This window comes from Chenopodium quinoa, unplaced genomic scaffold (assembly GCF_001683475.1).
Source record: "Chenopodium quinoa cultivar QQ74 unplaced genomic scaffold, ASM168347v1, whole genome shotgun sequence".
In the NCBI taxonomy this organism is placed as follows: Eukaryota; Viridiplantae; Streptophyta; class Magnoliopsida; order Caryophyllales; family Amaranthaceae; genus Chenopodium; species Chenopodium quinoa.
In genome coordinates, this window is record NW_018742329.1 from 3,330,806 (window position 1) to 3,352,243 (window position 21,438).

A 21,438-nucleotide genomic window follows, 5' to 3' on the forward strand; every position below is an offset into this window, starting at 1 on the left:
ATAGAAAAATTAAAGATGACAAAAATAGCAATCAAAGGTAAAGTATTGCACATGAAAGGTGACGAAGGCTTAATCAAGTGTGCAAGTGAAAAAGATGCGAAAACTGTGGAAAACTGGAAACCATAAAACACTTTGAATGGATAAACTCGTAAAATACAAGTAATCAACTGAGTCGACTCGTTTAACTCAATACAAACAAGACAAAGGCAATTTTTGTGGAGAGGAAAACGTTGCATGTCATCTTCGTATCTTCTTCTTCATTTTCTCTCTCCTCATGTAATTTAGAAAAGTTCATGTGAATGTGAGTAAGCTCACCAACAATGGCGGCGAAACTCCATACTTGTTTTTTGAGTCATGGTTTGATTGGATTGAACACTAAACACTCTAATTTGTATTCTGCTGATTTTTCTCGTCATCATCATCGATTGCTTCCTGCTTCTTGTAAGATTCGACAGCGTAATCTCAGGTGCAATTTTTTTTTAGTTTTTTTTGATTATTTTTTGTAGAAGTTTGAGTGATTTTTGTTGGAATTTATGAAGTGATTAATCGATTAACTGAGTTTTTGATTGAAGGTTTTGTTTAATTTATTGATTTTGTGGATAAATAATTAGGCTGAAATTGATTTGATTAGAAATTGTGAGTTGAGTTTGTGTATGTTAGTGGCATTAGACATTGAACTTCCATGTTCTAGGGAATGTGGAGAATCTAGTGGTTGATTTTCTTACTTTTCTGTACTATTGATATGGTGGAGATCTTTCTAGGACTTACCTAATCAATTGTATTTCTGTTTATGCAATGTTTATCGATTGACATTTGCGAAATAGTTTGCTTCTCATATTTTGTAAGTTACTTTCGTTCTTTGGGGATGATTCCGGAACTCTTTCGTGTATCTTTACCTAACAAAATAAGTTCGGATAAGTTCAAATAAGTTCTGATTAACTCACTTTAAGTTCAAAATGGATCATTTTTTGACGAGGTCATACATAAATAAGTTTTGATTAACTCACTTAAGTTCGAATGAGACAAGTTTGGACAATATAGGTTTAACCAAATACAGTCTTACCTAACGAAACTACTCCCAAATTTGATCCGAGTTGATTCCTGCACGTGAAGGATTATTAGCAGTGGGTAATATGACTCATATGTATGTGATCTGGGGCGATGAAAGACTGATACCATATCTATTAACCGATATGAAACTCATGGTATGTCAAATGCACTATAAGTACAATTATTTAAACACAAATCATGATTTAGAACCATGTATAATAATTTGACCAGTCTGTTTAGTCAGATTATGCAATTTATTTAGGGATTTTTTACTTTTTTTTTTTAATTGTCATTTTATCTTATTTTTAGAATTGATAAACTCATAATTAGGATATTAAGGAGAGAGAGAGAGAGAGGGGAGAGAGGGGGGGGGGGGGGGGGGGGGAGGGGGAGAGAGAGAGAGAGAGAGAGAGAGAGAGGGAGAGGGGGAGAGAGAGAGAGAGAGATGCAAGGGTAGTGATGTAGAAGGGATTCAATCCTAGGTCACAGGTACCACTAACTAAGCTAGTTAGCATCCATGCGTGTATTCTCTGCATCTTTTCAATTCTAAAGTGTATGTAGCAAAAAAGCAATCTATTGTTTACCTTATCCATCCCATATGCAATATGTTTTAAAATTTTAAGGAGTTTCACTCAAAATCTTCAAGAGTTAGCTCGCAAAGAATAATGGTTCTCACTCAAAATCATTTCTTTAATGTACAATTTTCAAAGGATACAATTACTTGTCTATGTATGGTTTATGTTGCTTTTTAAACAAAGTTTATTAAAATTACAAATTTATTAATATGACCGCCTTACCATCATAAAACCAAATTGTAGGTGGGTTGGGCCAAGGGGAGAGAGAACTGGGATAGGGTCACATGCTTGCAATGATTCACAAAAGTGGTCTTATGATGGTAAGACGGTCTTACTTAAATGTTTCTTTATTAAAATTCAGCAACTAATTCTTCCTTTTTTTAAGTCTAATTTTCCCTTGTTGCATGGATATTCCACTTACATTACCATTTTTTTTTTCTTTTTTTGTGTATGTCAGTTCTCAACCTAAAAAACGACAAGTAAAGAAAACCTCTCCTAAGAAACACCGTATAGATGCAAATCTGGAACCAGATGGCGAAGCAGATGTTGAATTTGGGAATGCTTTAATCAACGGTGTCTCAAGTTCTAAACAAGAGAGCATACATCAGGATGACTTAAACAATGAAGTCAACAAGGAGGTCAATGGGGATAATTTGGATAACTTTCCGATGTTAGATAACAAAACTCTGATGTTGCCATCACCACGTCACAGCAGTGCTATTGTAACTCAACTAGACAGCACCAGGATGTCTCACACCGATGATATCAGTGTCAATTCTAATTCTTTGGTAAGCTTAATAGCTTGCTAAGAAATTATCATTATAATAAATCTTTGCTGAACCTTTTTTGCTTCATATGTTGAAAATTGAGAGGTTTAATAAGTTTTCAATTGTTGAACTCCAGTGGGGTGTAAACGTAATTATATGAATACATGTTAATAAACTCAGTGTCATTGGGTTTAGTAAGGGTTTGTTTGGACCTGACAACTGATAAGGAGAGGCAGTCTTGTTATAAGATATTTATCATTTTTATATTTCAGCAACCACCACCACCCCCCCCCCCCCCCCCTCTTTTTTTTTTCCCTCTCTATACAACCTCTCAATTATCCATGTCATTCAATTGGGATACTATATGCCAATCTGCCAGACTATCTACCTCAATAATTATTTTGATAGATGTGATAGCCCTGTGCAATCTTAAAATGTCACTTATGCTCCTTCATAGGATATTCTTACAAATTAGGTAGGCATGCCTGTAACTATGTTTCAAAGAAAATATCTGATGCATCTTGCCTTGTATAATGATCATATTTACTGGTTTTTGTAATACATTATGATTCTAGTATCATGCTCCAATCTCCATGCTCTGGGTTACATGCCTAGCTTACCATTTTGTATGCCCAATCTTGATAAGGCTCTAATTTACTGATGTTACTAGAAAGTTGCCTCTTCTAGGGACATAGACACTCGTTAAGTAGATGGAGATTTGACATTAAATTAGTAGGTATCAGTTGTAATCTATCTCTGTTCTTAGTTTTAGACTTTTCTCCATCTTTAAAATAGTTTGTCTCAATCAGAAGAGAAAAGTGTTGGTGGACAAAGGTGCACAAGCAATGTGTCATGCGGTTACTTTTGTTGCCAGTCCAACACATCAGAAGAAATGTCAAGTCTCCCTGATGGCTTAGCTACTTGCTAGAGTGAGTAGTATTTATAAAAGCTCAAGTGTGGGAAGAGTAATGAAATATAGAGAGTGAAATGCTGTACAGAGTGCTTGTATTACTTGTAAATTGCTTATAACGACTGTAAAATGTACAATTGTCAGGTGACAGCCGTGACACTCATATGTAAAATACCTTTAGACTTTTACACAAGTTCAAATAACAAGATATTTGCAAAAAATATTTAGAAAGTTATACTAGGAAGGTTATCTCCTTGGTGTCTATAACTCAGTATAACTTTGTGATGCTGCCTGAAGCCTCTAGTTTTAATCATGCTGTGGGCCCATTTGGACAATCCAATTTATTTCTGTAGCCTATTATTCCTTCTGTAGTCCAGGTTTTCCCATTATTATGTTTATTATCTATAAGTTAACTGGAAAATTGGAAATTAAGAAAAATGGTAATATGCCTCTATATAGGGGAGCTGTAGGGGCTGTGTGAGAACAGCACATGTGCACATGTGCATGCTTATGAGCATCATGTCCACACACCAATGATGCTTGGTGGAATAGGAGAGGAGTCTTGGCAAATTGGCAATAAATTGCATAGATACAATGCGACTCATATTGTAGTTCCATATATATTCCATTTAGGACACCATTTGTAGTGCTGTTTTACTGTCATGCAGGAGAGACCGAGAAATCTTGCATCTTTCTTCTTTGTCAAGTTGACCACGAATTGTAGATGATTGAAATTGGGATCATTCTCACTACCAGTTTACTTAATAGAGGAAAGATTGTGTAGCAATCATATCGGGTAGTTGATTTTGTTTTATCCGTATTTCAGTACTGTGGAATGTTTGCACTTGATATTTTCAGCCTTTTCTGCTTAGTGCAAATGTGTTATTTTCCCGCTGTTAAAGGGCCTTGTGGGCTGTTCTCTCTTGTTCACAAATAGCAGGCCCCATGCTTAAAAAAGTGTGTGCACAATCTTTGGTTTAGTTAAGAGAAATTTTGCGCTCTCAAGATATTCTAATAAATAATGAATGCAATATTGATGAACATATGGTCAGAAGTGGTTTCAGTCTATGTTACTCGGACTCTTCATTTCACCTCACGTACCCGTGTCGGACCCTCGACACTCGGACATTCGTATGACACCCGGACACTTCACTTTTAGTTCAAAATCACCGAATTTTTTCATAAAATAGCCGAGTCGGACGGGTAGACTTAGAGTGGATTTTGACAGAATATGGTAAAAAATGGGTTTGGAAAGAAACCAAATATTTAGCATTATGACCCTTTTTGTTTACTAATTTTGCTGTATATCAATAGGACTAGTTATGTTTGCAAATCTATTTCTGGACACATACCTTGCTATTGTTTGGTACAAAAGTTGTTTGTGATGCTCAGTTTTTAGTACTTTTGCTGTATATTTTTATCCCTTTATTAGAAATGTTCTGAAAGTTACAATTATACTTAATTGTTCCTTCCTGCTTCATCTATGAATTATAAAATGTGATTATTCTTTTCGAATTTCAGTCCTTGAACTTAATTGGTGGTGAACAGCTTTCATCTCTACAATTTGAGGATTTGATCAATATGATAAGGAGTGCTGAGAAAAGTAGTCTCTCTCTCTCTCTCTCTCTCTTTCTATTTATTTATTTAAATTTAAATTTAAAAATGGAAGTAGGCAAGCTCTCTTTGTGTATTTGTTTACAACACTCAAATCACGCTACATATGATTATACTCTCACTAATGCTGGTTTTTGGTCATATATTAGATGTCCTCCTCCTCAATCAAGCTAGAATTCGAGCACTTGAAGATTTGGAGAAGATTCTACAAGAGAAGGAGGCAATGCAAAGAGAAATTAATGCCTTGGAGTTGAAAGTAGCAGAAACTGATGCTAAAATCAAAGTTGCTGCTGAGGAGAAGATACAAGTTGAGCTTCTTCAAGATCAGTTGGAGAAGTTGAGGATGGAATCTTCGAAGAGTGATGTCAAAGAAGTACATGAAACTTCTGGCAATGAAGATCCTCAGTTATTAAATAGTGATTTATATAGTCTAAGCAAGGATCTTGATTCTCTTAAGGCAGAGAATGTTTCTTTGAAAGACAATATAATTTCCCTAAGAGCTGAACTTAGTAATGTCAGCATAACAGATGAACGAGTGACTTCACTGGAAAAGGAGCGCTCATATTTGCTTTCCACTGTGAAAGATTTGGAGTGTAAACTTGCAACATCTGAGGAGGATGTAACTAAACTTTCTACCCTGCAATATGAATATAACAATTTGAGTGAGAAAGTACAGAAATTGCAAGCATTGCTTGATAATGAAACCAAACAAGCTGAACATGCCATACTAGTACTGCAGCAAAATCAGGAGCTTCGTAACAAGGTGGAGAAGCTGGAAGAATCTCTTTCTGAGGCAAATGATTATAGGATGTCAACTGAGAAGATGCAGCAATACAATGAATTAATGCAGCAAAAAGTAAAGCTGTTGGAGGAGCGCCTTGAAAGGTCAGATGAGGATATAAACTCATATATTCACATGTATCAAGAATCAATGAAAGAATTTCAAGATACACTTAATCATTTGAAGCAAGAGAATGAGGAGAGAGTTATCGAGGGACCTGTCAATGATATGCCCTGGGAGTTTTGGAGTCAAATGCTTCTAATGATTGATGGATGGTTGCTTGAGGAAAAATTGTCTTCAAATGATGCAGATATGTTAAGGGAAATGGTTTGGAAGAGAGATCATAGTGTTCATGATGCATACTTGGAATGTAAGGAAATGACTGAACGTGAAATGCTGGCTAAATTTTTGAGTCTGACATCTGCTTCTTCACGGTACGTATTTCAGTGTATTGGCCAAGTTCTGTAATTCAATAATATCTCCTTTTCCATTTATTACTTATGCTCAGGAGCACCTTATATCCTCAGGTCTGCATTACATGTCATTCACATTGCAGCAGAGATGGCACCAGTTGCAAAGGTACATCCAAATGCCATAATTGGTAAAACGAAGTGCTCTTATAACGTATACAACTGTGTGTATGTGCCCATGACCCACACATGTGTGACTCTTAAAAGGTGTATGTAGAACCATCTGGCGCAAGTCCTTCAGAAAACAACTTCAGGACCCTATCATTTATATAATTTGAAGAGTATAGTCCCTGTCTTTTTTTTTTTTTTTTTTTTTTTTTTTTTTTTTAATTGCTACATTTAATTTTAACATGATAATCTAGGAAATGAAAGTGAATTGGCAAGTGTCCGGTCAAATATACGAGAAAAGGTAGAAGGAAAAAAAATCATGAGAGGAGCAAATAAAGAAGACATAGGGATTATTATACTTTGAAAATTGTGGTCATTTCTATATTCTAATTATAGGAACCCGAGAATAACAAGCGTTCCAGAAGTTTATTATTTTGCTACTCACTCCATAGACTACACATTTCACTTGACAACACATAAAAAAGTTGCATACTAATCTTTTGTCCAACTCTACATGTCAGTAGAAATTTAGACAGTACCTTGTGACGCAAGTAGTATGATTTGGTGTCTAAATGTATAATTTTTTTTTGGTCTTTTGATTTTTGTTACAACGATCATGCAAGAAAATCTCTTTTAGGAAGCCACTTTTGAAATGACCATTCCCGAGGGATTAATGGGAAAGTGCTCTGTTAACAAAAGATTTTAAAGCTAGAATTATCAAATTAAATAAGTTTTGTAAGTAGTTTTTAGAAAAAGTGAAAATTTGATTTTATAAAATAAAAATATTGAATTAATGCACATTTTGGAGTTATTATTGAGACTCATGGAAGAGTCTCACCAATGGACTATTGAGTTTCAGAAAGAAAAAAATAAAAATGATTTTGAGCTTCATCTTCATCATTGGAGCTTAATAAGTGGACATGAAATGTTTTTGAGACCCAACTTGAGTCTCACGCTCTCACCACTTAACATGGTCTAAGGTATTCAGCTTTCATAATATATCCATCATTCCGTCCAAAAGCTCGCTTATTTGTATTTTTTTAATAATTTGTTATTTTTAATGACAATGTTCAATAAAAAGTATTTGGGGATTACAATTTGGAGATAATAAGGTTTTGAATTGTTTGGTGATTTTTATATTTCAACTACGCTAATTTGAACATTGTTCTATTATTTTCCCAACTTATGATTTCCTACACCTGAACTGAAGACAAGCTGTTTGGAAACTTGAATTTCATCCAGATTGATTTCACATATAAAAAGGCATATGGTTTCTTGTGCATATTTTGCTTTGCTGACTGTTACACATGTGCTTCAAAATTCTAATGATTTCTCCAGTGCTATGGTGTAATAGTCCTCATATTGCTTTAAAATATCTCAATATTGATCGTACAAACATATTATGCTACAGGGAAAAACTGAACTATTATATTCTTAGTGGACTTAAATATGAAAAAAAAAAGTATCTAAAAGGCATTTTATTTATTTCATTATTTCTTCTGTCACAAACTCATATATGATCCATCACTTTGTAAGAAACTTCATCTAACTAATCTAAACTTTACATTCATGTTTAGGTTTAATAGAATAAGGAAAATTATCAGAAAGATTACTACGTATGATTAAAAGGGTGATTGGGTGAATAAGAGAGGGTTATGGCGAGAAATTGAGAAACTATGATGATCGTTGTAATCTCTTTAGTCCATAGCACATTCTTGTTTCCCAATCGTACCCTTTGGAAACAGAGGTATTGAAATTACAGACTCTTGCACTTTATTTCTTATTATTATCAAGATCCTAGGCAAATGAAGATCGAATGATCCTTAATTAAGTGTAGACCTTGAGAGTCAAGTCATGGTTGAGGACATGGAAAGCTCTCAAGTTTCTGCAGATGGAGGAGAGTTCTATGAGGATAATAAGGAGGCTGAAATAACTCAGTCGTTTAGTACCTCTCTTTCGATTTCAAGGGACTAGTGAGTGGATGGCTATTATCTTGTGATTTCGGTATCTAAAGGGGACATTGTAAGGTTTTGTATTTAAATGGGGGTTTTAGGGTAAATTTGAGGAATGGTGTAAATTTGTGTTCCAGTTTTGGTGCTCAAGTCTCCATGTTTAATATTACATCTGCATACTGTTTAAAAATAGTTTCTTGAAATCGCAATGTTTTCTTTCCTATTCTTTGAAGGTTGGAGGTCTTGGAGATGTGGTGACTGGTCTTGGTAAAGCACTTCAGAAGAAAGGACATCTCGTGGAAATTATTCTTCCCAAATATGATTGTATGCAGTATGATCTCATTCATAACTTGCGGGTACACTAACCATTGTTGCATTATGGTCGAATACCACCATTCTTAAGTGTGTATCCTCATATATTATTGTTTTTTCATTCAGGCTTTGGATGTGGAAGTAGAGTCATATTGTGATGGACAGTTATACAAAAACAAGATTTGGATTGGCACAGTTGAAGGTGAAGTATCTTATGCACACTTGTAGCCCGTATACATTTCTTGTACTGGTAAATTCTAGGAATTCGCTTGTCATCCTGTCTATATAAAAAGGGATGAAAATTAAATTTGAAGGCTTATCTTGTAATTTTTTCTATTCTTTCCTTCAATTATGCAACATATTCACTTCGTGATAAAATCAGGGCAACTGCCCCTGTTTTTGTGATTTGGATTCAGCTGCTATTGCTCCTGATTTCTTGAAGTTATTTGCAGGTCTTCCTGTCTACTTCATTGAGCCATACCATCCAGATAAATTCTTCTGGAGGGGAGAATTTTATGGGGAGAACGATGACTTCAAGCGGTTCTCATTTTTCAGTCGTGCCGCACTTGAATTACTTCTTCAAGCTGGGAAGAAGCCAGACATAATACATTGCCATGATTGGCAGACAGCTTTTGTTGTACGTGCAAGACAACTTCAGGCTCCTCACTCTTGTGTACATGGTTTAAAGTCTAATTGAATTACTGATGTTGTATAGGCACCATTGTACTGGGATCTCTATACATCAAAAGGACTAAATTCAGCTAGGATTTGTTTCACATGCCACAACTTCGAGTATCAAGGCACTGCTCCAGCTCCAGAACTGGCTTCCTGTGGTCTTGATGTTTATCAGCTCAACAGGCCAGATAGGATGCAGGACAATTCTGCTCATGATAGGATTAATGCTGTCAAGGTAGAAGAATTTCCCATCTATAATCAGTCAGCATTTACCTACTTATGAATTTTTTTTGACATATTATAACATTGCAGGGTGCTGTTGTGTTCTCCAACATTGTAACAACAGTGTCACCCACCTATGCGCAGGAGGTTCGGAGCCCTGAGGTATGAATGAGATGATCTAGGCAGATAAGTCCAAATCACATCATATTTTCAGCTCCACTCACCGGGAATATCTTATTGTTTATGTGTTCCTTTAATCTACAACTAAGAAAGAGTGAAAGGAACCCTCTGTTAGATTCATGATTCACTGATTTTTTTAATCAATGATCAATTATGAATTACAAGTAATAAGTGCACAGCTGTAGTTTACATCTGGTTTGATGGATGAAGATCTTTTAATTTCCTTTGAATTGTGATCTCTTACAAGTTATATGAATTTACCTTACAAACAAAAAAAGGAAATATCAAATGTTAGATGCAAGCACTTTATCATTTCTATTTCTTTAATAGATTGGACCTGTGATGATCTGAGCTGTCGATGACTGATGAAAACCAAGTAATGATGCTTGTGAACTTGGACTTATGTATTTTCCTCTATTAGAAAGTGATGGTATCTTGCTTTGTTCAAAATTTATTGTTCTACATGTCATACTGATTCTACCAATTGAACTGGAATTGGTCAGCTTTAATTTACAGTCAACGCATGAAAGATAGAACTTCCAGATCTAGTATGTCCCATATAAAAAGAATATAAAATGTTACGATTATTATGAATTCAATCTCCAGTCCAGTGTGTATTTATTTATTTTCAATCCACAAGAGCACATATTCATATTGGATTGTTTAGTTCTAGATTGTGTTTTAGACTTCAGATTGTGAAGCTTCGTTCACGGCATTTTTAATTTTACAGGGTGGAAGAGGCCTTCACTCAACACTTAATTCTCACTCTAAAAAGTTCATAGGAATCCTTAATGGCATTGATACTGATACATGGAATCCTGCTACTGACTCACGGATTGAAGTGCAATACAATTCAAGTGATCTTCAGGGAAAAGCAGCGAATAAGCAAGCTCTAAGAAGGCGTCTTGGACTTCTTCTTTCAGATTCTACACGACCTTTGGTTGGTACTTTTACTGAAGTACTCTGTGGCCATTAGATGCTAACCTTTTATTTTTTATTTTTTTAATAATGTGAATCCACTATGCTTCAAGAATTTGGCATTTTGTTCCTTTTAACTTCCCCCATATATATAGTTCTCATGTGATATTTTTACACTTTTATTGGGTGAAGCTGTCATGTTGAACTTTATAGTGTTGTATTGTGTTTGCTTTAATTTTGCAATTTAAACTATAAATGTTATAACATTTAATCTGATCATTGAATGAAGTACTGACCTTTTATGACTTCTACCTAATTCATCATTATCATGCAGCACTTGATTGCACTACTAAGCTTGGAATTACGTAGTTCTTTCATGAAATTATTGATTAATATAAATGTCAACTGGGGAGTATTAAAGGAGTACTGTAAACTTTTTCTTTGTTGATTTATATATTAAATTTCCTTATTATTGAAGTAAGTATTTCTTTCTTGAATTTCTGAAACTTTTAACCATAAAAAAAATTAAAAATTAATGTATATTCATGTTAGCCTTCTCATACAAATCTATTTATGAACATTGTGAATAGTGTCCAAATTCAATAATAAACAAATACAAAATCCAAAGAAGTGGCTAATAGGTACAATAAAGTTTAAAATAGTTGTTTTCATTATGCTGACATAATTTATTGGCTGTATAAATAGGGTGAACTAAGTGGTTTAAGAATAGATTCCTGAACAATTATGCTGACATAGTACTCTACCTCGATCATTGTCATTTTGTTGGAACAGTTCTTGATTGCAGCAATTTTTCATGTTTGGTTGAGCAGGTTGGTTGCATTACGAGGTTGGTTCCGCAAAAGGGGGTACACCTGATAAGACATGCTATATATCGGACAATAGAGCTTGGAGGGCAATTTGTTCTTCTTGGCTCTAGTCCTGTGCATCATATTCAGGTAGGTTTCAGCGACAATGATTTGCTAATAGTTACATGTTTTTTACTCTTGTTCCTATGTGAAATACTATTCTTGCTGATGCAAATGAATTTAAGGTTATCAAAGCAGCATGGACTATTTGTGGCCAACTGGCCAATGAGTCATTAGCTGGCAAAGAAGCCTTATATTTCAAGTCTTTTATCTCAGTCTGAATCTTAATGCCTGATTACTCCCAAGGGGTAGTTTTTAATGTACATTAATATTACTCTTATGCAGTTATGCCTTTAGCAGGCTGCTGTCATACTCTTTTGATGCCTCAAAAAGACACTTGCATAGGGTGTGATGATGCTGGTCATATCTATGCAGCCTTACTCTTGTCATTATGGAAAGGGTGTTACCCTTAAACCTTTGATCTTAAAATGTAATATATAAGTGATATAGATGGTTGACTAGTGATTGGGAATTTGGGACTTTATGACCAAAGAACATTCATTTTTTTTTTGGCTCCATTAGGGTTGGAGAGTAGGGTTTTGATATTATACACTATTCGTGAAAGCTATGGTCAAAACTGGAAGCAGACTATAGTTAAAAGGGAATAAATAGAATCTTTGAGTTATGAAAAGGATAAGTAGGAACAAAAACTTGTGTAGATTGGGTGTAAAGTAATATTAGTGTATATCGAACAGTTTTAGGGTAACTTTCAACCAATTTTGGGGGAACTTTTAACCTGCTTTGGGGCAAATTTAATCATGAGATGATTATAATGTAAATAGACCTTGGGATAAGATTTATAAGGATATTACCTTCATACACTGGTATTTGATAGTTACTCCTTTAAAGAGAGCAAATTTTTTCAATAAATAATACGTAGCTTTTACATATATCGGGGTAACTTTACAACTGATGTACAATATTGATTGTACACCCGATTTATTTCAAAGATTGTTGAGTAGGAAAGACTGTATAAGATACTGCCAATTGCTTGAAATCATGATGTCAGAACAATATTGCATGCAAGTATATATATACTCGCCCAACTGCAGTTGTTAATTATTTCATGCGATAACCTACTTATTAATGCTCAATTATGTTGCCTTAATAAATGTACCCCTTAGATCATGCTTGGATTGGGAGTGATTCATTGAAAAGGTAATTAATCATCCTAAAAAAATAAATGTGAGTAGAGATGATTGTAATTGTAAGGGGGATGAAGTTGTGGTTGTGTGATGAGGTGGGAAGGTGGGACTACTAATCTACTATTCTTATTTTGTAACCCAAGGGGGTGGGGATATTGAGAATGATACCCCCCCCCCCCCCCCCCCCCCCCCCCCCCCCCCCCCCCCCCCCCCCCCCCACAGAAAAAAAAAAAAAAAAAGTTTGCTTTTTCCTTAAACTGGCACAACTTTATCTCGTGTACCACCACCTCATCCCCTTCATCATCACCTCTACTTTCCTTTACTTTCCCTAGTTTGACTTTTATCACCCCTTAATGCATTGACTTGCCCTAATTTAATCATGCCCTATATGTGCCTCTGTCACAAAAACTTTCAGAGTGGTCTTTTCATAAATAGCCTACAGAAATTTCTGGAGCCACATTAGGAATTTCTAAACTATTTAACAATATTTTTGTTACAAAAGCTCCATCCTTGAAATAACACTTCCTTGATGAGAATTTCTTTTGAATACTGTACATATTACAGGCCATTTAGAAGAGTCATAGCTGGCTAATTTGTGAGATTTAATAAGAAATTTCTTTATATGGTGGGTGTTGTGCAAGTTGATTAATTGATATTGCATTTTGATAAAAATGAAGAGAGGGTCAGACCAAAATTTCAGTTGACACTTTCAGCAGAACCAAGGGTGGAACTGATTACTAATTCATTTGAAGTAATTTCTGAGGATCTCATCTAGAGAGCTAGTAACATAGTGCATAGGCCCCACTACTTCCACTTTGATGTTTACTTTAATATCTTTTGTGGGGATCTGCATTGATCAAGAATGGAGGCTACCAGTTGCTTTATGGAATAATCTATCTTTACATTCAGTGAGCTGCAGCATCACTTTGTTTATCTAGCTAATACTTTTGGCAGAGCAGTGGGACTTAATGATAAATACTTTTCCTTGAATGACAACTTCAAGACTATTTAGAGGATCTACTATAGTAACATTGCCTGACTGTTTGCAGACCTTCATGTTTGCACCTTGAAGTGTATTTTCTTGTTGTCGCATTGAATTCCAGGAATGCGAAGCACCCAGTTATTGACAGATTTAAATCTTGCAAATATTTTTGAGCTGTAGCATCACAATGTCTTTCTGATATCACCCAGATATTTGGCTTTCTGTGCATATCAAATTTGCACTAATATAAAATACTTAATTGCCTTCTATGCAGAGAGAATTTGAGGGCATTGCGAGCCAGTTTCAGAATGATGATAATGTGCGGCTGATACTGAAATATGACGAATTACTTTCTCGTTCAATATATGCTGCATCTGATATATTCATCATCCCATCTATCTTTGAGCCATGTGGGCTGACACAGGTAAGCTTTAATTTTGGTGTTGCATCCAATTCAGTAACTGCTATCCAGAGTTTCCTTCTGTATTTGTCTATTATCTCCCTGTTAAATTCTAAAATATGCGGTTCACTAGGGAGAGTGCATAGGGAAAAATGAGCAACTCATGTTAGAGATATGGATTGTATGATATTGACCAAAATTAAGGTGCCTAGTTTTGGAATAAATTTTTATGTACTAAATCACTAGACAAAGTTGATATATGTGCTTTACTGTTCTAATTATATGAGAGCATTTGGGTCATGGATAGGAAATTTTCACAAAATTACATCTAGAATGTTTATTTTCTAAGCTCTCAAAATTCAAATTTTTTTGCTACATCTTTTTTTACAATGTGACAAGATTACAAGAATTAAGTGCTAATAGTGTTTTTTTTTTCTTGAATACATTTATGCTTTCAATACTTTTCTCTCTTTACAACTGAATGCTTGCAATGTTTTCAATACAATCCCAAATTTGGGGGTTTATTCCAAAAATAATATTAAGTACCCAATTTAAGGTTTTTGATTTAATTACTCCCTCCAATTCATAATTGGGGATTGGTTTTTTTTTTTTTTTTTTTTTTTTTTTTTTGTTTTTTTGGTACTATACATAAATCTATTAAGTTTATACTCCCTCCGATCCATAATATAGTGTCCGTATTCCATTTGGGGTGGTTCCAATATATTGTGCCTGTTTTTAATCTTGTTATATTTAAGAAAATTTGACATTTGCTACCTGTTTAATATTTTATTTTATTTTGCTACCTACAAAAGTTACAACAAATAGTTTTTGCTACCACTTAGCAGAATCTGTTAGGATTCCGTTAAGTGGGGCCCATTTTTCATTAAATAATGATTTCATATATTAAAAAAAAAAAAATTTAAAAATTCCAACAATTCTCTAATTTTTTGGGTCATTTGTTTAATTGTTTATCTTTTCCATATTAAATACCCATATATCCAAAGTTTCATTGAATATCATTATTTACTTTTAAAAGATTCACACTCTCTCACCCTTAATTCTAGTATAAAGATACAAATGATTATTATATTTTGGGATGGAGGTAGTATATCGGTATATGATACAAAAGATACTTTAAGAAAAAGGATTAAACCTAAAACAGAAATCACTTATTAAATACGGAGTATTGATTTTCAAAAACCAAAAACAAAAAATGATATTGAATAAGTCATTTGTTTTCTGATACTCCCTCCGTGTTTTAATAAGTGTTACACTTACCAAATGAGACCGTGTTTTAATAAGTGTCACACTCTCAAACCTACATTTTAATATTATATTTTGGATTTTTTGTAAATTACCACCCTAAAATTTAACATGTGTTGAAATAACCACCCATTTTTGTTGAAATTAAAAATAACCACCCATATTTTACAAAACTGTAGATTTTACCACCCCTACCTATACTCCGGCCAGTTTTCCGATAATGTGCCCAACAATTTCATTATGAAGAACCCTAATTTTCAATTCAAGATAAATTGAATGAATCAAACAACGATTACATCATTAAATTCCTAATAAAACACATTCCAAACAAAAAATATCGTATAACTTGAATTCTACTTCATTAAACATTGCAACATAACTAAAAAAAATTAAAATTAAAATTATGTGCGATCTTCAATTACCTTGTTGTACAAATTGGTGTAAAAAAAATTTAAGTGCGTTCTTCAAAGGATTCGCTTGTCAATTTGCAAAACTTGGAATAAAAATTGGTAGAATTTGTGGAAAAAATGAAGAATCTTAAGTTTGGGAGTAGTTTGTGAAACAAGGGAGGAAATAAATCGAGAAACAACTTTTATAAAAATAAAAAACAGTTGTATGTGGGGCCCATGCTCGAAAAACTGGGCGGAGTATAGGTCGGGTGGTAAAACCTACATTTTTTGTAAAATATGGGTGCTTATTTTTAATTTCAAAAAAATGGGTGGTTATTTCAATACATGGTACATTTTGGGGTGGTAATTTACAAAAAAATCCTTATATTTTTCTCTTTTCATGGTTTTCACCCAAACTTATTACTATTTTTTTTTTTTTTAATTTCTTTTCCCTCACATTTATTACCAAATTTGGGGGTTTAATCCAAAAATAATATTAAGTACCCACTATTTGTTTTATAATTTTTTAATACTTCAACCTACCCCTCTTACCTCTTATTTTATTTAAGTCAATTAAGTTGCCTAAAATTATGTGTCAGTTAAAGTGTAACTCTTATTAAATACGGAGGGAGTATAGTAGATTCATAGTATTGGCCTCGCCACTTGCTTACCTGTTCATTTATCCAATTTGGATTTATCATCAATGGTAGGATTTCAAAACTGATTGTAAATACTTACATTGTAGATGATAGCAATGAGATATGGTGCGATACCTATTGCAAGAAAGACTGGTGGCTTAAATGACAGGTACATATTCTTGTTTACATTGGAATTGATGAGTTGGTCACTTGGTCGTATTTTAAAAATATATATATGTAAAAAAATAAAAAATAAATAAAAAATGAATAGAAAATAATAATAAAAAAAAAAACTCAAATTTTGGATAGTTGTCTGTGAATCTTGCCAATGGCTTTAACTCTTTAGCCCATCAGACAAGAAGAATTATTTTTAAAACAATGTAAGGTTATCAAAAGTACTATGATTTGAGTATTTTTTATCTATATTATATATGAGGGGAGAGGTGATAAGTCTGCCTAAAACAACCTAATTCTCCCTTATTGTTATTTAAAAAACACTATTAAATCATATTAATTGTTTTTCCCATAATAACTAAGGTGTCTCTTGCATTTGTAACAAATTCTAAATAAACAAAATATTTGACACATTTTAAAGCAAGAAAGCAATAATTGAGCAGCACTAAATCATCTATTCTATATGACTTGAAATAAACAAATGTTATGTAAAGATAATCAAAAAGTTAATTTTTAGGAAATTTTGTGACAAATTTTAATTTGATGGCTTGTTATTTTTTATATGATTTGTTATTAATTTTATTTTAATTTTAACAAAAAAAATAAGTAATGATAACCAACTTACACATTTACTTTACAGTAATGAATATTGTCACTGAAATAAAGTGAAATATACAGTATTTTGTTTATATACTCTTATCACTTATCAGTAGGCTCTTCCTCGGTTACGCTACCCTTTTTAAGTCTTGCTATTTTGTTAATCTGCAGTGTTTTCGATGTTGATGATGAAACAATACCACCTGAGTTCCGGAATGGATTTACGTTTTTGTCACCTGATGAACAGGTAAGCAGAACGCAACATTAGTTGTATCTTCTCATGGACGCTGGTCTCTTCTAATTTGGATGACAGTAAATCAATAGTATTTATATGGAACCCTGAAGGGTTTGTTAGGTCTGAAGACATGAGATGCTCTTTTGTGTTTTTGCAGGGTTTTAACGGGGCTTTGGACCGTGCCATACAATACTACAAAAATGATAGAGAGAGTTGGGAGCACCTTGTCCAGAAGGTTATGAATATGGATTTTAGCTGGGAATCTTCAGCTGAGCAGTATGAGGAGCTCTACGTGAAGTCAGTGTCTAGAGCACGGGCTGCAAAACGTGCTTAATATCTGGATACAGTTATAGAACAGGAGCACGGGAGCAATGTTACCCTGCAAGTCTGCAATGATAAATATGTCACTTGCGACTATACAAGGTTCAGATATGCTGACTTCTTGTGTGAGGTCTCATCATTTTCGGTCATATTTGAGAGCGGTCTATTACTTAACAATTCACCAAAACTTGGAGAACTACTTAGCTGAGGAGAGCTCCATATCATTATTTTAAGAAGCTTGTCTTTTTGATGCACAGTGCTTTTTGCCTAACAGAGGAGGAATGTTTGGTATTGTATCTGTACAGAATTTTATCACCTACATGTGTAGATTGAAAGTTCTGCCTTCTCTTGAGGGGGAAGAAGTCGAGTTTACCACACTGTATATAATAAACAGATGTAAGAAGAAAGAACAGAAGTTTTATACTCTATATATTTAATGTTGAGATTTGATGTTCACCCATGATTGCTGTTTAGACTCGATTGATCACCTATGAAAACTAAATAAATGTAATTGAATAATGTTGTTTTAGTTGATGCAGAGGTATCGGCAGCTATAATTCTTTTTCTTTACATATCACAATTTTATGGTTTGATTTCCACAGGAACTACCTATTACACCCAAGGTTGTATAACAGGTGACAAGAGCAGGGATGCAGATCCTTTCATTTTGATTGTGTGACGTTAGCTGAGTAACCAAAACAAAGGATTAGAGAAACAGTTAAGGAAGCAGTAGAGGTTGCTGCTACGAGCCTCGTGCACTTGTGCTTAATCAACCTTGGGAACTACTCCATATACACCACTGGAAACATTTTACGAGCAGTTTATTCTCCTCGGCAGTCAATTTAAGAAGATAGTCTTTTCATCTCAGATAGTATGATGCAGAGGAAATGCTACTCGAGTAATACTCATCAGCAAAGCCCTATCCCTTTAAAGTAAGCCCGCCAGTATAGCCGAGTTAAGTTAGACCAAAAGCTCAGCCTCCATATAACCCCATCTGAATTTCACCAACATAATTGTACAGTTATCAACATCTTTCTGAACGCAGGAAACCTACATGTTACTTCGATTTCATCCTTTTTTATCAAAACCAAACACCCCAGATACATCCTGTACATAAGTTTTTTAGCTGATTTTGTATTTCTTTTGGCTGAACTACACAAGCTTTTCCAGGGCCAGACTTCTGGTCTCATGGTCACATTTCTATCTGCAACGTTCGTGAGTGGCATTAGCAATGACATTTCTTAGCAATTCAGCAAATATAATCCTGGGAACTACTCAGCCAAGTAGTGCTCCATTTATGTCATTACTCTTTTAAATAGCATGTCTTCTTCTTATTGATGTCTGCTATTAGCTGATAATGGCTTATATGTCTAATAGAAGAAGAATGCCTGCATTACGTCAATACATATTTATATATCAACTATAATTGCAAATTTATACCTAAATAATAAGACTGCTAGTTTATTAGTTGTAAGGTTGATTTAAGAAGAAAGAACAATTAATGACGTAGATGCATTTAGAAATTCTTATCATGATTTATGTTGTGACTTGTGGTACATATGCAATTTATTTATTTATTCATATTTGATGTTGTAGATTATAATCATAAATATTCTGATTGACTACAAATAATAAAGAGACTATGAAGTTGATTTCAAAAAATGTTACAATATAAGCACACAAAATTCGCATTTTGAACATTCATTCAATAATCAAACACATGTACATTGAAGCATATAAAGCTCAAATTGTTACACCTTTGATTCATTTTCACTACATTCATACTAAAATACTTCACTTGCCGGGAACGAAGTTGGTGGCGTATGACCAAGCATTGTTGTTAACTGGGTCGGCAAGGTGGTCAGCAAGGTTCTCCAATGGGCCCTTTCCGGTAACAATAGCTTGGACAAAGAATCCAAACATAGAGAACATAGCCAACCTACCGTTCTTAATCTCCTTAACCTTCAACTCGGCGAAGGCCTCTGGGTCATCAGCCAAGCCCAATGGGTCAAAGCTACCCCCGGGGTAAAGTGGATCGACTACTTCACCAAGTGGACCACCGGCAACACGGTAACCCTCAACGGCACCCATCAAGATAACTTGGCAGGCCCAAATAGCCAAAATACTTTGGGCATGGATCAAACTTGGGTTACCCAAGTAGTCAAGCCCACCCTCACTAAAGATTTGTGACCCAGCCTTGAACCAAACGGCCTCGCCGAACTTAACACCATTACGGGCCAATAGCTCGGGGAAAACACAGCCCAATGCACCCAACATGGCCCATCTGCAGTGGATCACCTCAAGCTCACGGTTCTTAGCAAAGGTCTCTGGGTCAGCGGATAGGCCCGCTGTGTCCCAACCATAGTCACCAGGAAATTCACCAGTGAGGTATGATGGGGCCTCACCTGAGAATGGGCCCAAATACTTAACACGGTCTGGGCCGTACCATGGGCTTCCTGATGATACATTTTTGGGCTTTGCTGCAGCTTTCCTCATGGTGATCCTTCCCCCACCTAGGATGTTTAATTCAGAGGCGGAGCTATGTTTAATTGCCTGTCCGGCCAAAGAAGGGGAAGAAAGAGCCATTGTTGAGGAGGCCATTGTTAAGAGGGCAAGCTAAGAACTCTAAAAAAAATTATGTAACAAGAATTTTTTTTTATTTTTTTTTTTATGTTTGTTGAAGTGATGAAGGAAAATGTAATAATATGGATTGTTTTATATAGGGAAAAATATTGTATCTTCTTATCTAAGGGGATATCATTATCTGATTTCTTATTAGCTTGAGAGGATTTTTGGTAGTGTATTAGGTGGCAAGGTATTAGCCATGCAGTTGAAGATTTTTGACCGTTTAGTTGCTGGCCAATGAGGGGATGACATGTGGAGATATTGGGATTGCATTAATCTAGTTCATGTTGGATTTTCATAAGTTACAACAAAATAGTCACTATCTTGCCAACGCTACTATCATAACCCATGACTCCATGAGAAGTGTTTTGAGTAGTTACAAGATTTGACAAATAATTAATGTCCAAATATAAATTAAAAAAAAAATAAAAAACGATTTTATACTAGGAAATTGATAAATCTTAAAAAAAATGTAAGAGAATAACTTAAATGTTAATTAGTTAATTACACTATATTTACTCATAATTGTTGTACATTCACTAATTTATACCAGTTTAGAAGATGTAGCTAATGTATATTATTACCCTATTGTTTTATACTTTCTTCATATTATATAATCATATATTGATACATTATGTGTTAGCCTAAGATATATTCATGCTATGCATATACACTGGCGTTTTCCAAGCTAATTTTTTTTAGTATTTAAGGACTTAGGGCTTGTTTGGTTCACCTTATTTTTGCTGATCTATTTGATTGTCTAATTTGTCCAAACTTTGACCTTAAGTGTACGATAATCTATAAGGAAAATATACATCAAGTTGGGTCTTGTTAGAATCATAATAATGTGTATTTTATTAATATATAATTTTCATAATTTTTTTCAATACGGATTTAAAGACAATTAGTGATAAAAATTTGCACATAAAACGATGATCTGATCCGAACTTATTTTTTCAGATGTGGTCAACTTATTTTTTCTATACTGATCTGATTTGATATTATTTTTCCTGAAATAAGTTAGAATAAGGTGAACTAAACAATGCCTTATCTAATACGGAGTAATTTATCCATACAAATCTATAATAATATTATTAAAACTCATGGGGACAACATGCTCACGACATGTGTCACTCATATGCCACATATGCACTATATGTCATCCTATGTGTCATCCCTCTTCTCTCACCATATTGAATTGTATTAATG

The 21,438-nt window shown here is 34.3% G+C and overlaps 2 protein-coding genes across 3 annotated transcripts; one reads left to right on the forward strand and one right to left on the reverse strand.

Moving 5' to 3' along the window:
* Window positions 1-64: 64 nt before the first annotated feature.
* LOC110690378 (probable starch synthase 4, chloroplastic/amyloplastic) lies at window positions 65-18,064 on the forward strand. 2 transcript variants are annotated; one of them, XM_021867199.1, is made up of 16 exons: window positions 65-466; window positions 2,083-2,413; window positions 4,824-4,908; window positions 5,066-6,131; window positions 6,225-6,276; window positions 8,461-8,583; window positions 8,666-8,741; window positions 8,992-9,176; window positions 9,255-9,449; window positions 9,527-9,598; window positions 10,347-10,556; window positions 11,365-11,490; window positions 13,862-14,011; window positions 16,385-16,446; window positions 17,220-17,295; window positions 17,441-18,064. In XM_021867199.1, the coding sequence occupies exons 1-16, from the start codon at window positions 321-323 to the stop codon at window positions 17,615-17,617; spliced, it is 3,132 nt and encodes a 1,043-aa protein (XP_021722891.1). In that variant the 5' UTR covers window positions 65-320; the 3' UTR covers window positions 17,618-18,064. The 2 variants fall into 2 exon arrangements, with proteins under 2 accessions (XP_021722891.1, XP_021722897.1); XM_021867205.1 differs by having other exon boundaries at window positions 4,824-4,905.
* A 1,212-nt stretch (window positions 18,065-19,276) lies between these two features.
* LOC110690396 (chlorophyll a-b binding protein of LHCII type 1-like) lies at window positions 19,277-20,305 on the reverse strand. The gene has a single exon (XM_021867217.1). The coding sequence runs from the start codon at window positions 20,203-20,205 to the stop codon at window positions 19,399-19,401; it is 807 nt and encodes a 268-aa protein (XP_021722909.1). The 5' UTR covers window positions 20,206-20,305; the 3' UTR covers window positions 19,277-19,398.
* Window positions 20,306-21,438: the final 1,133 nt, after the last annotated feature.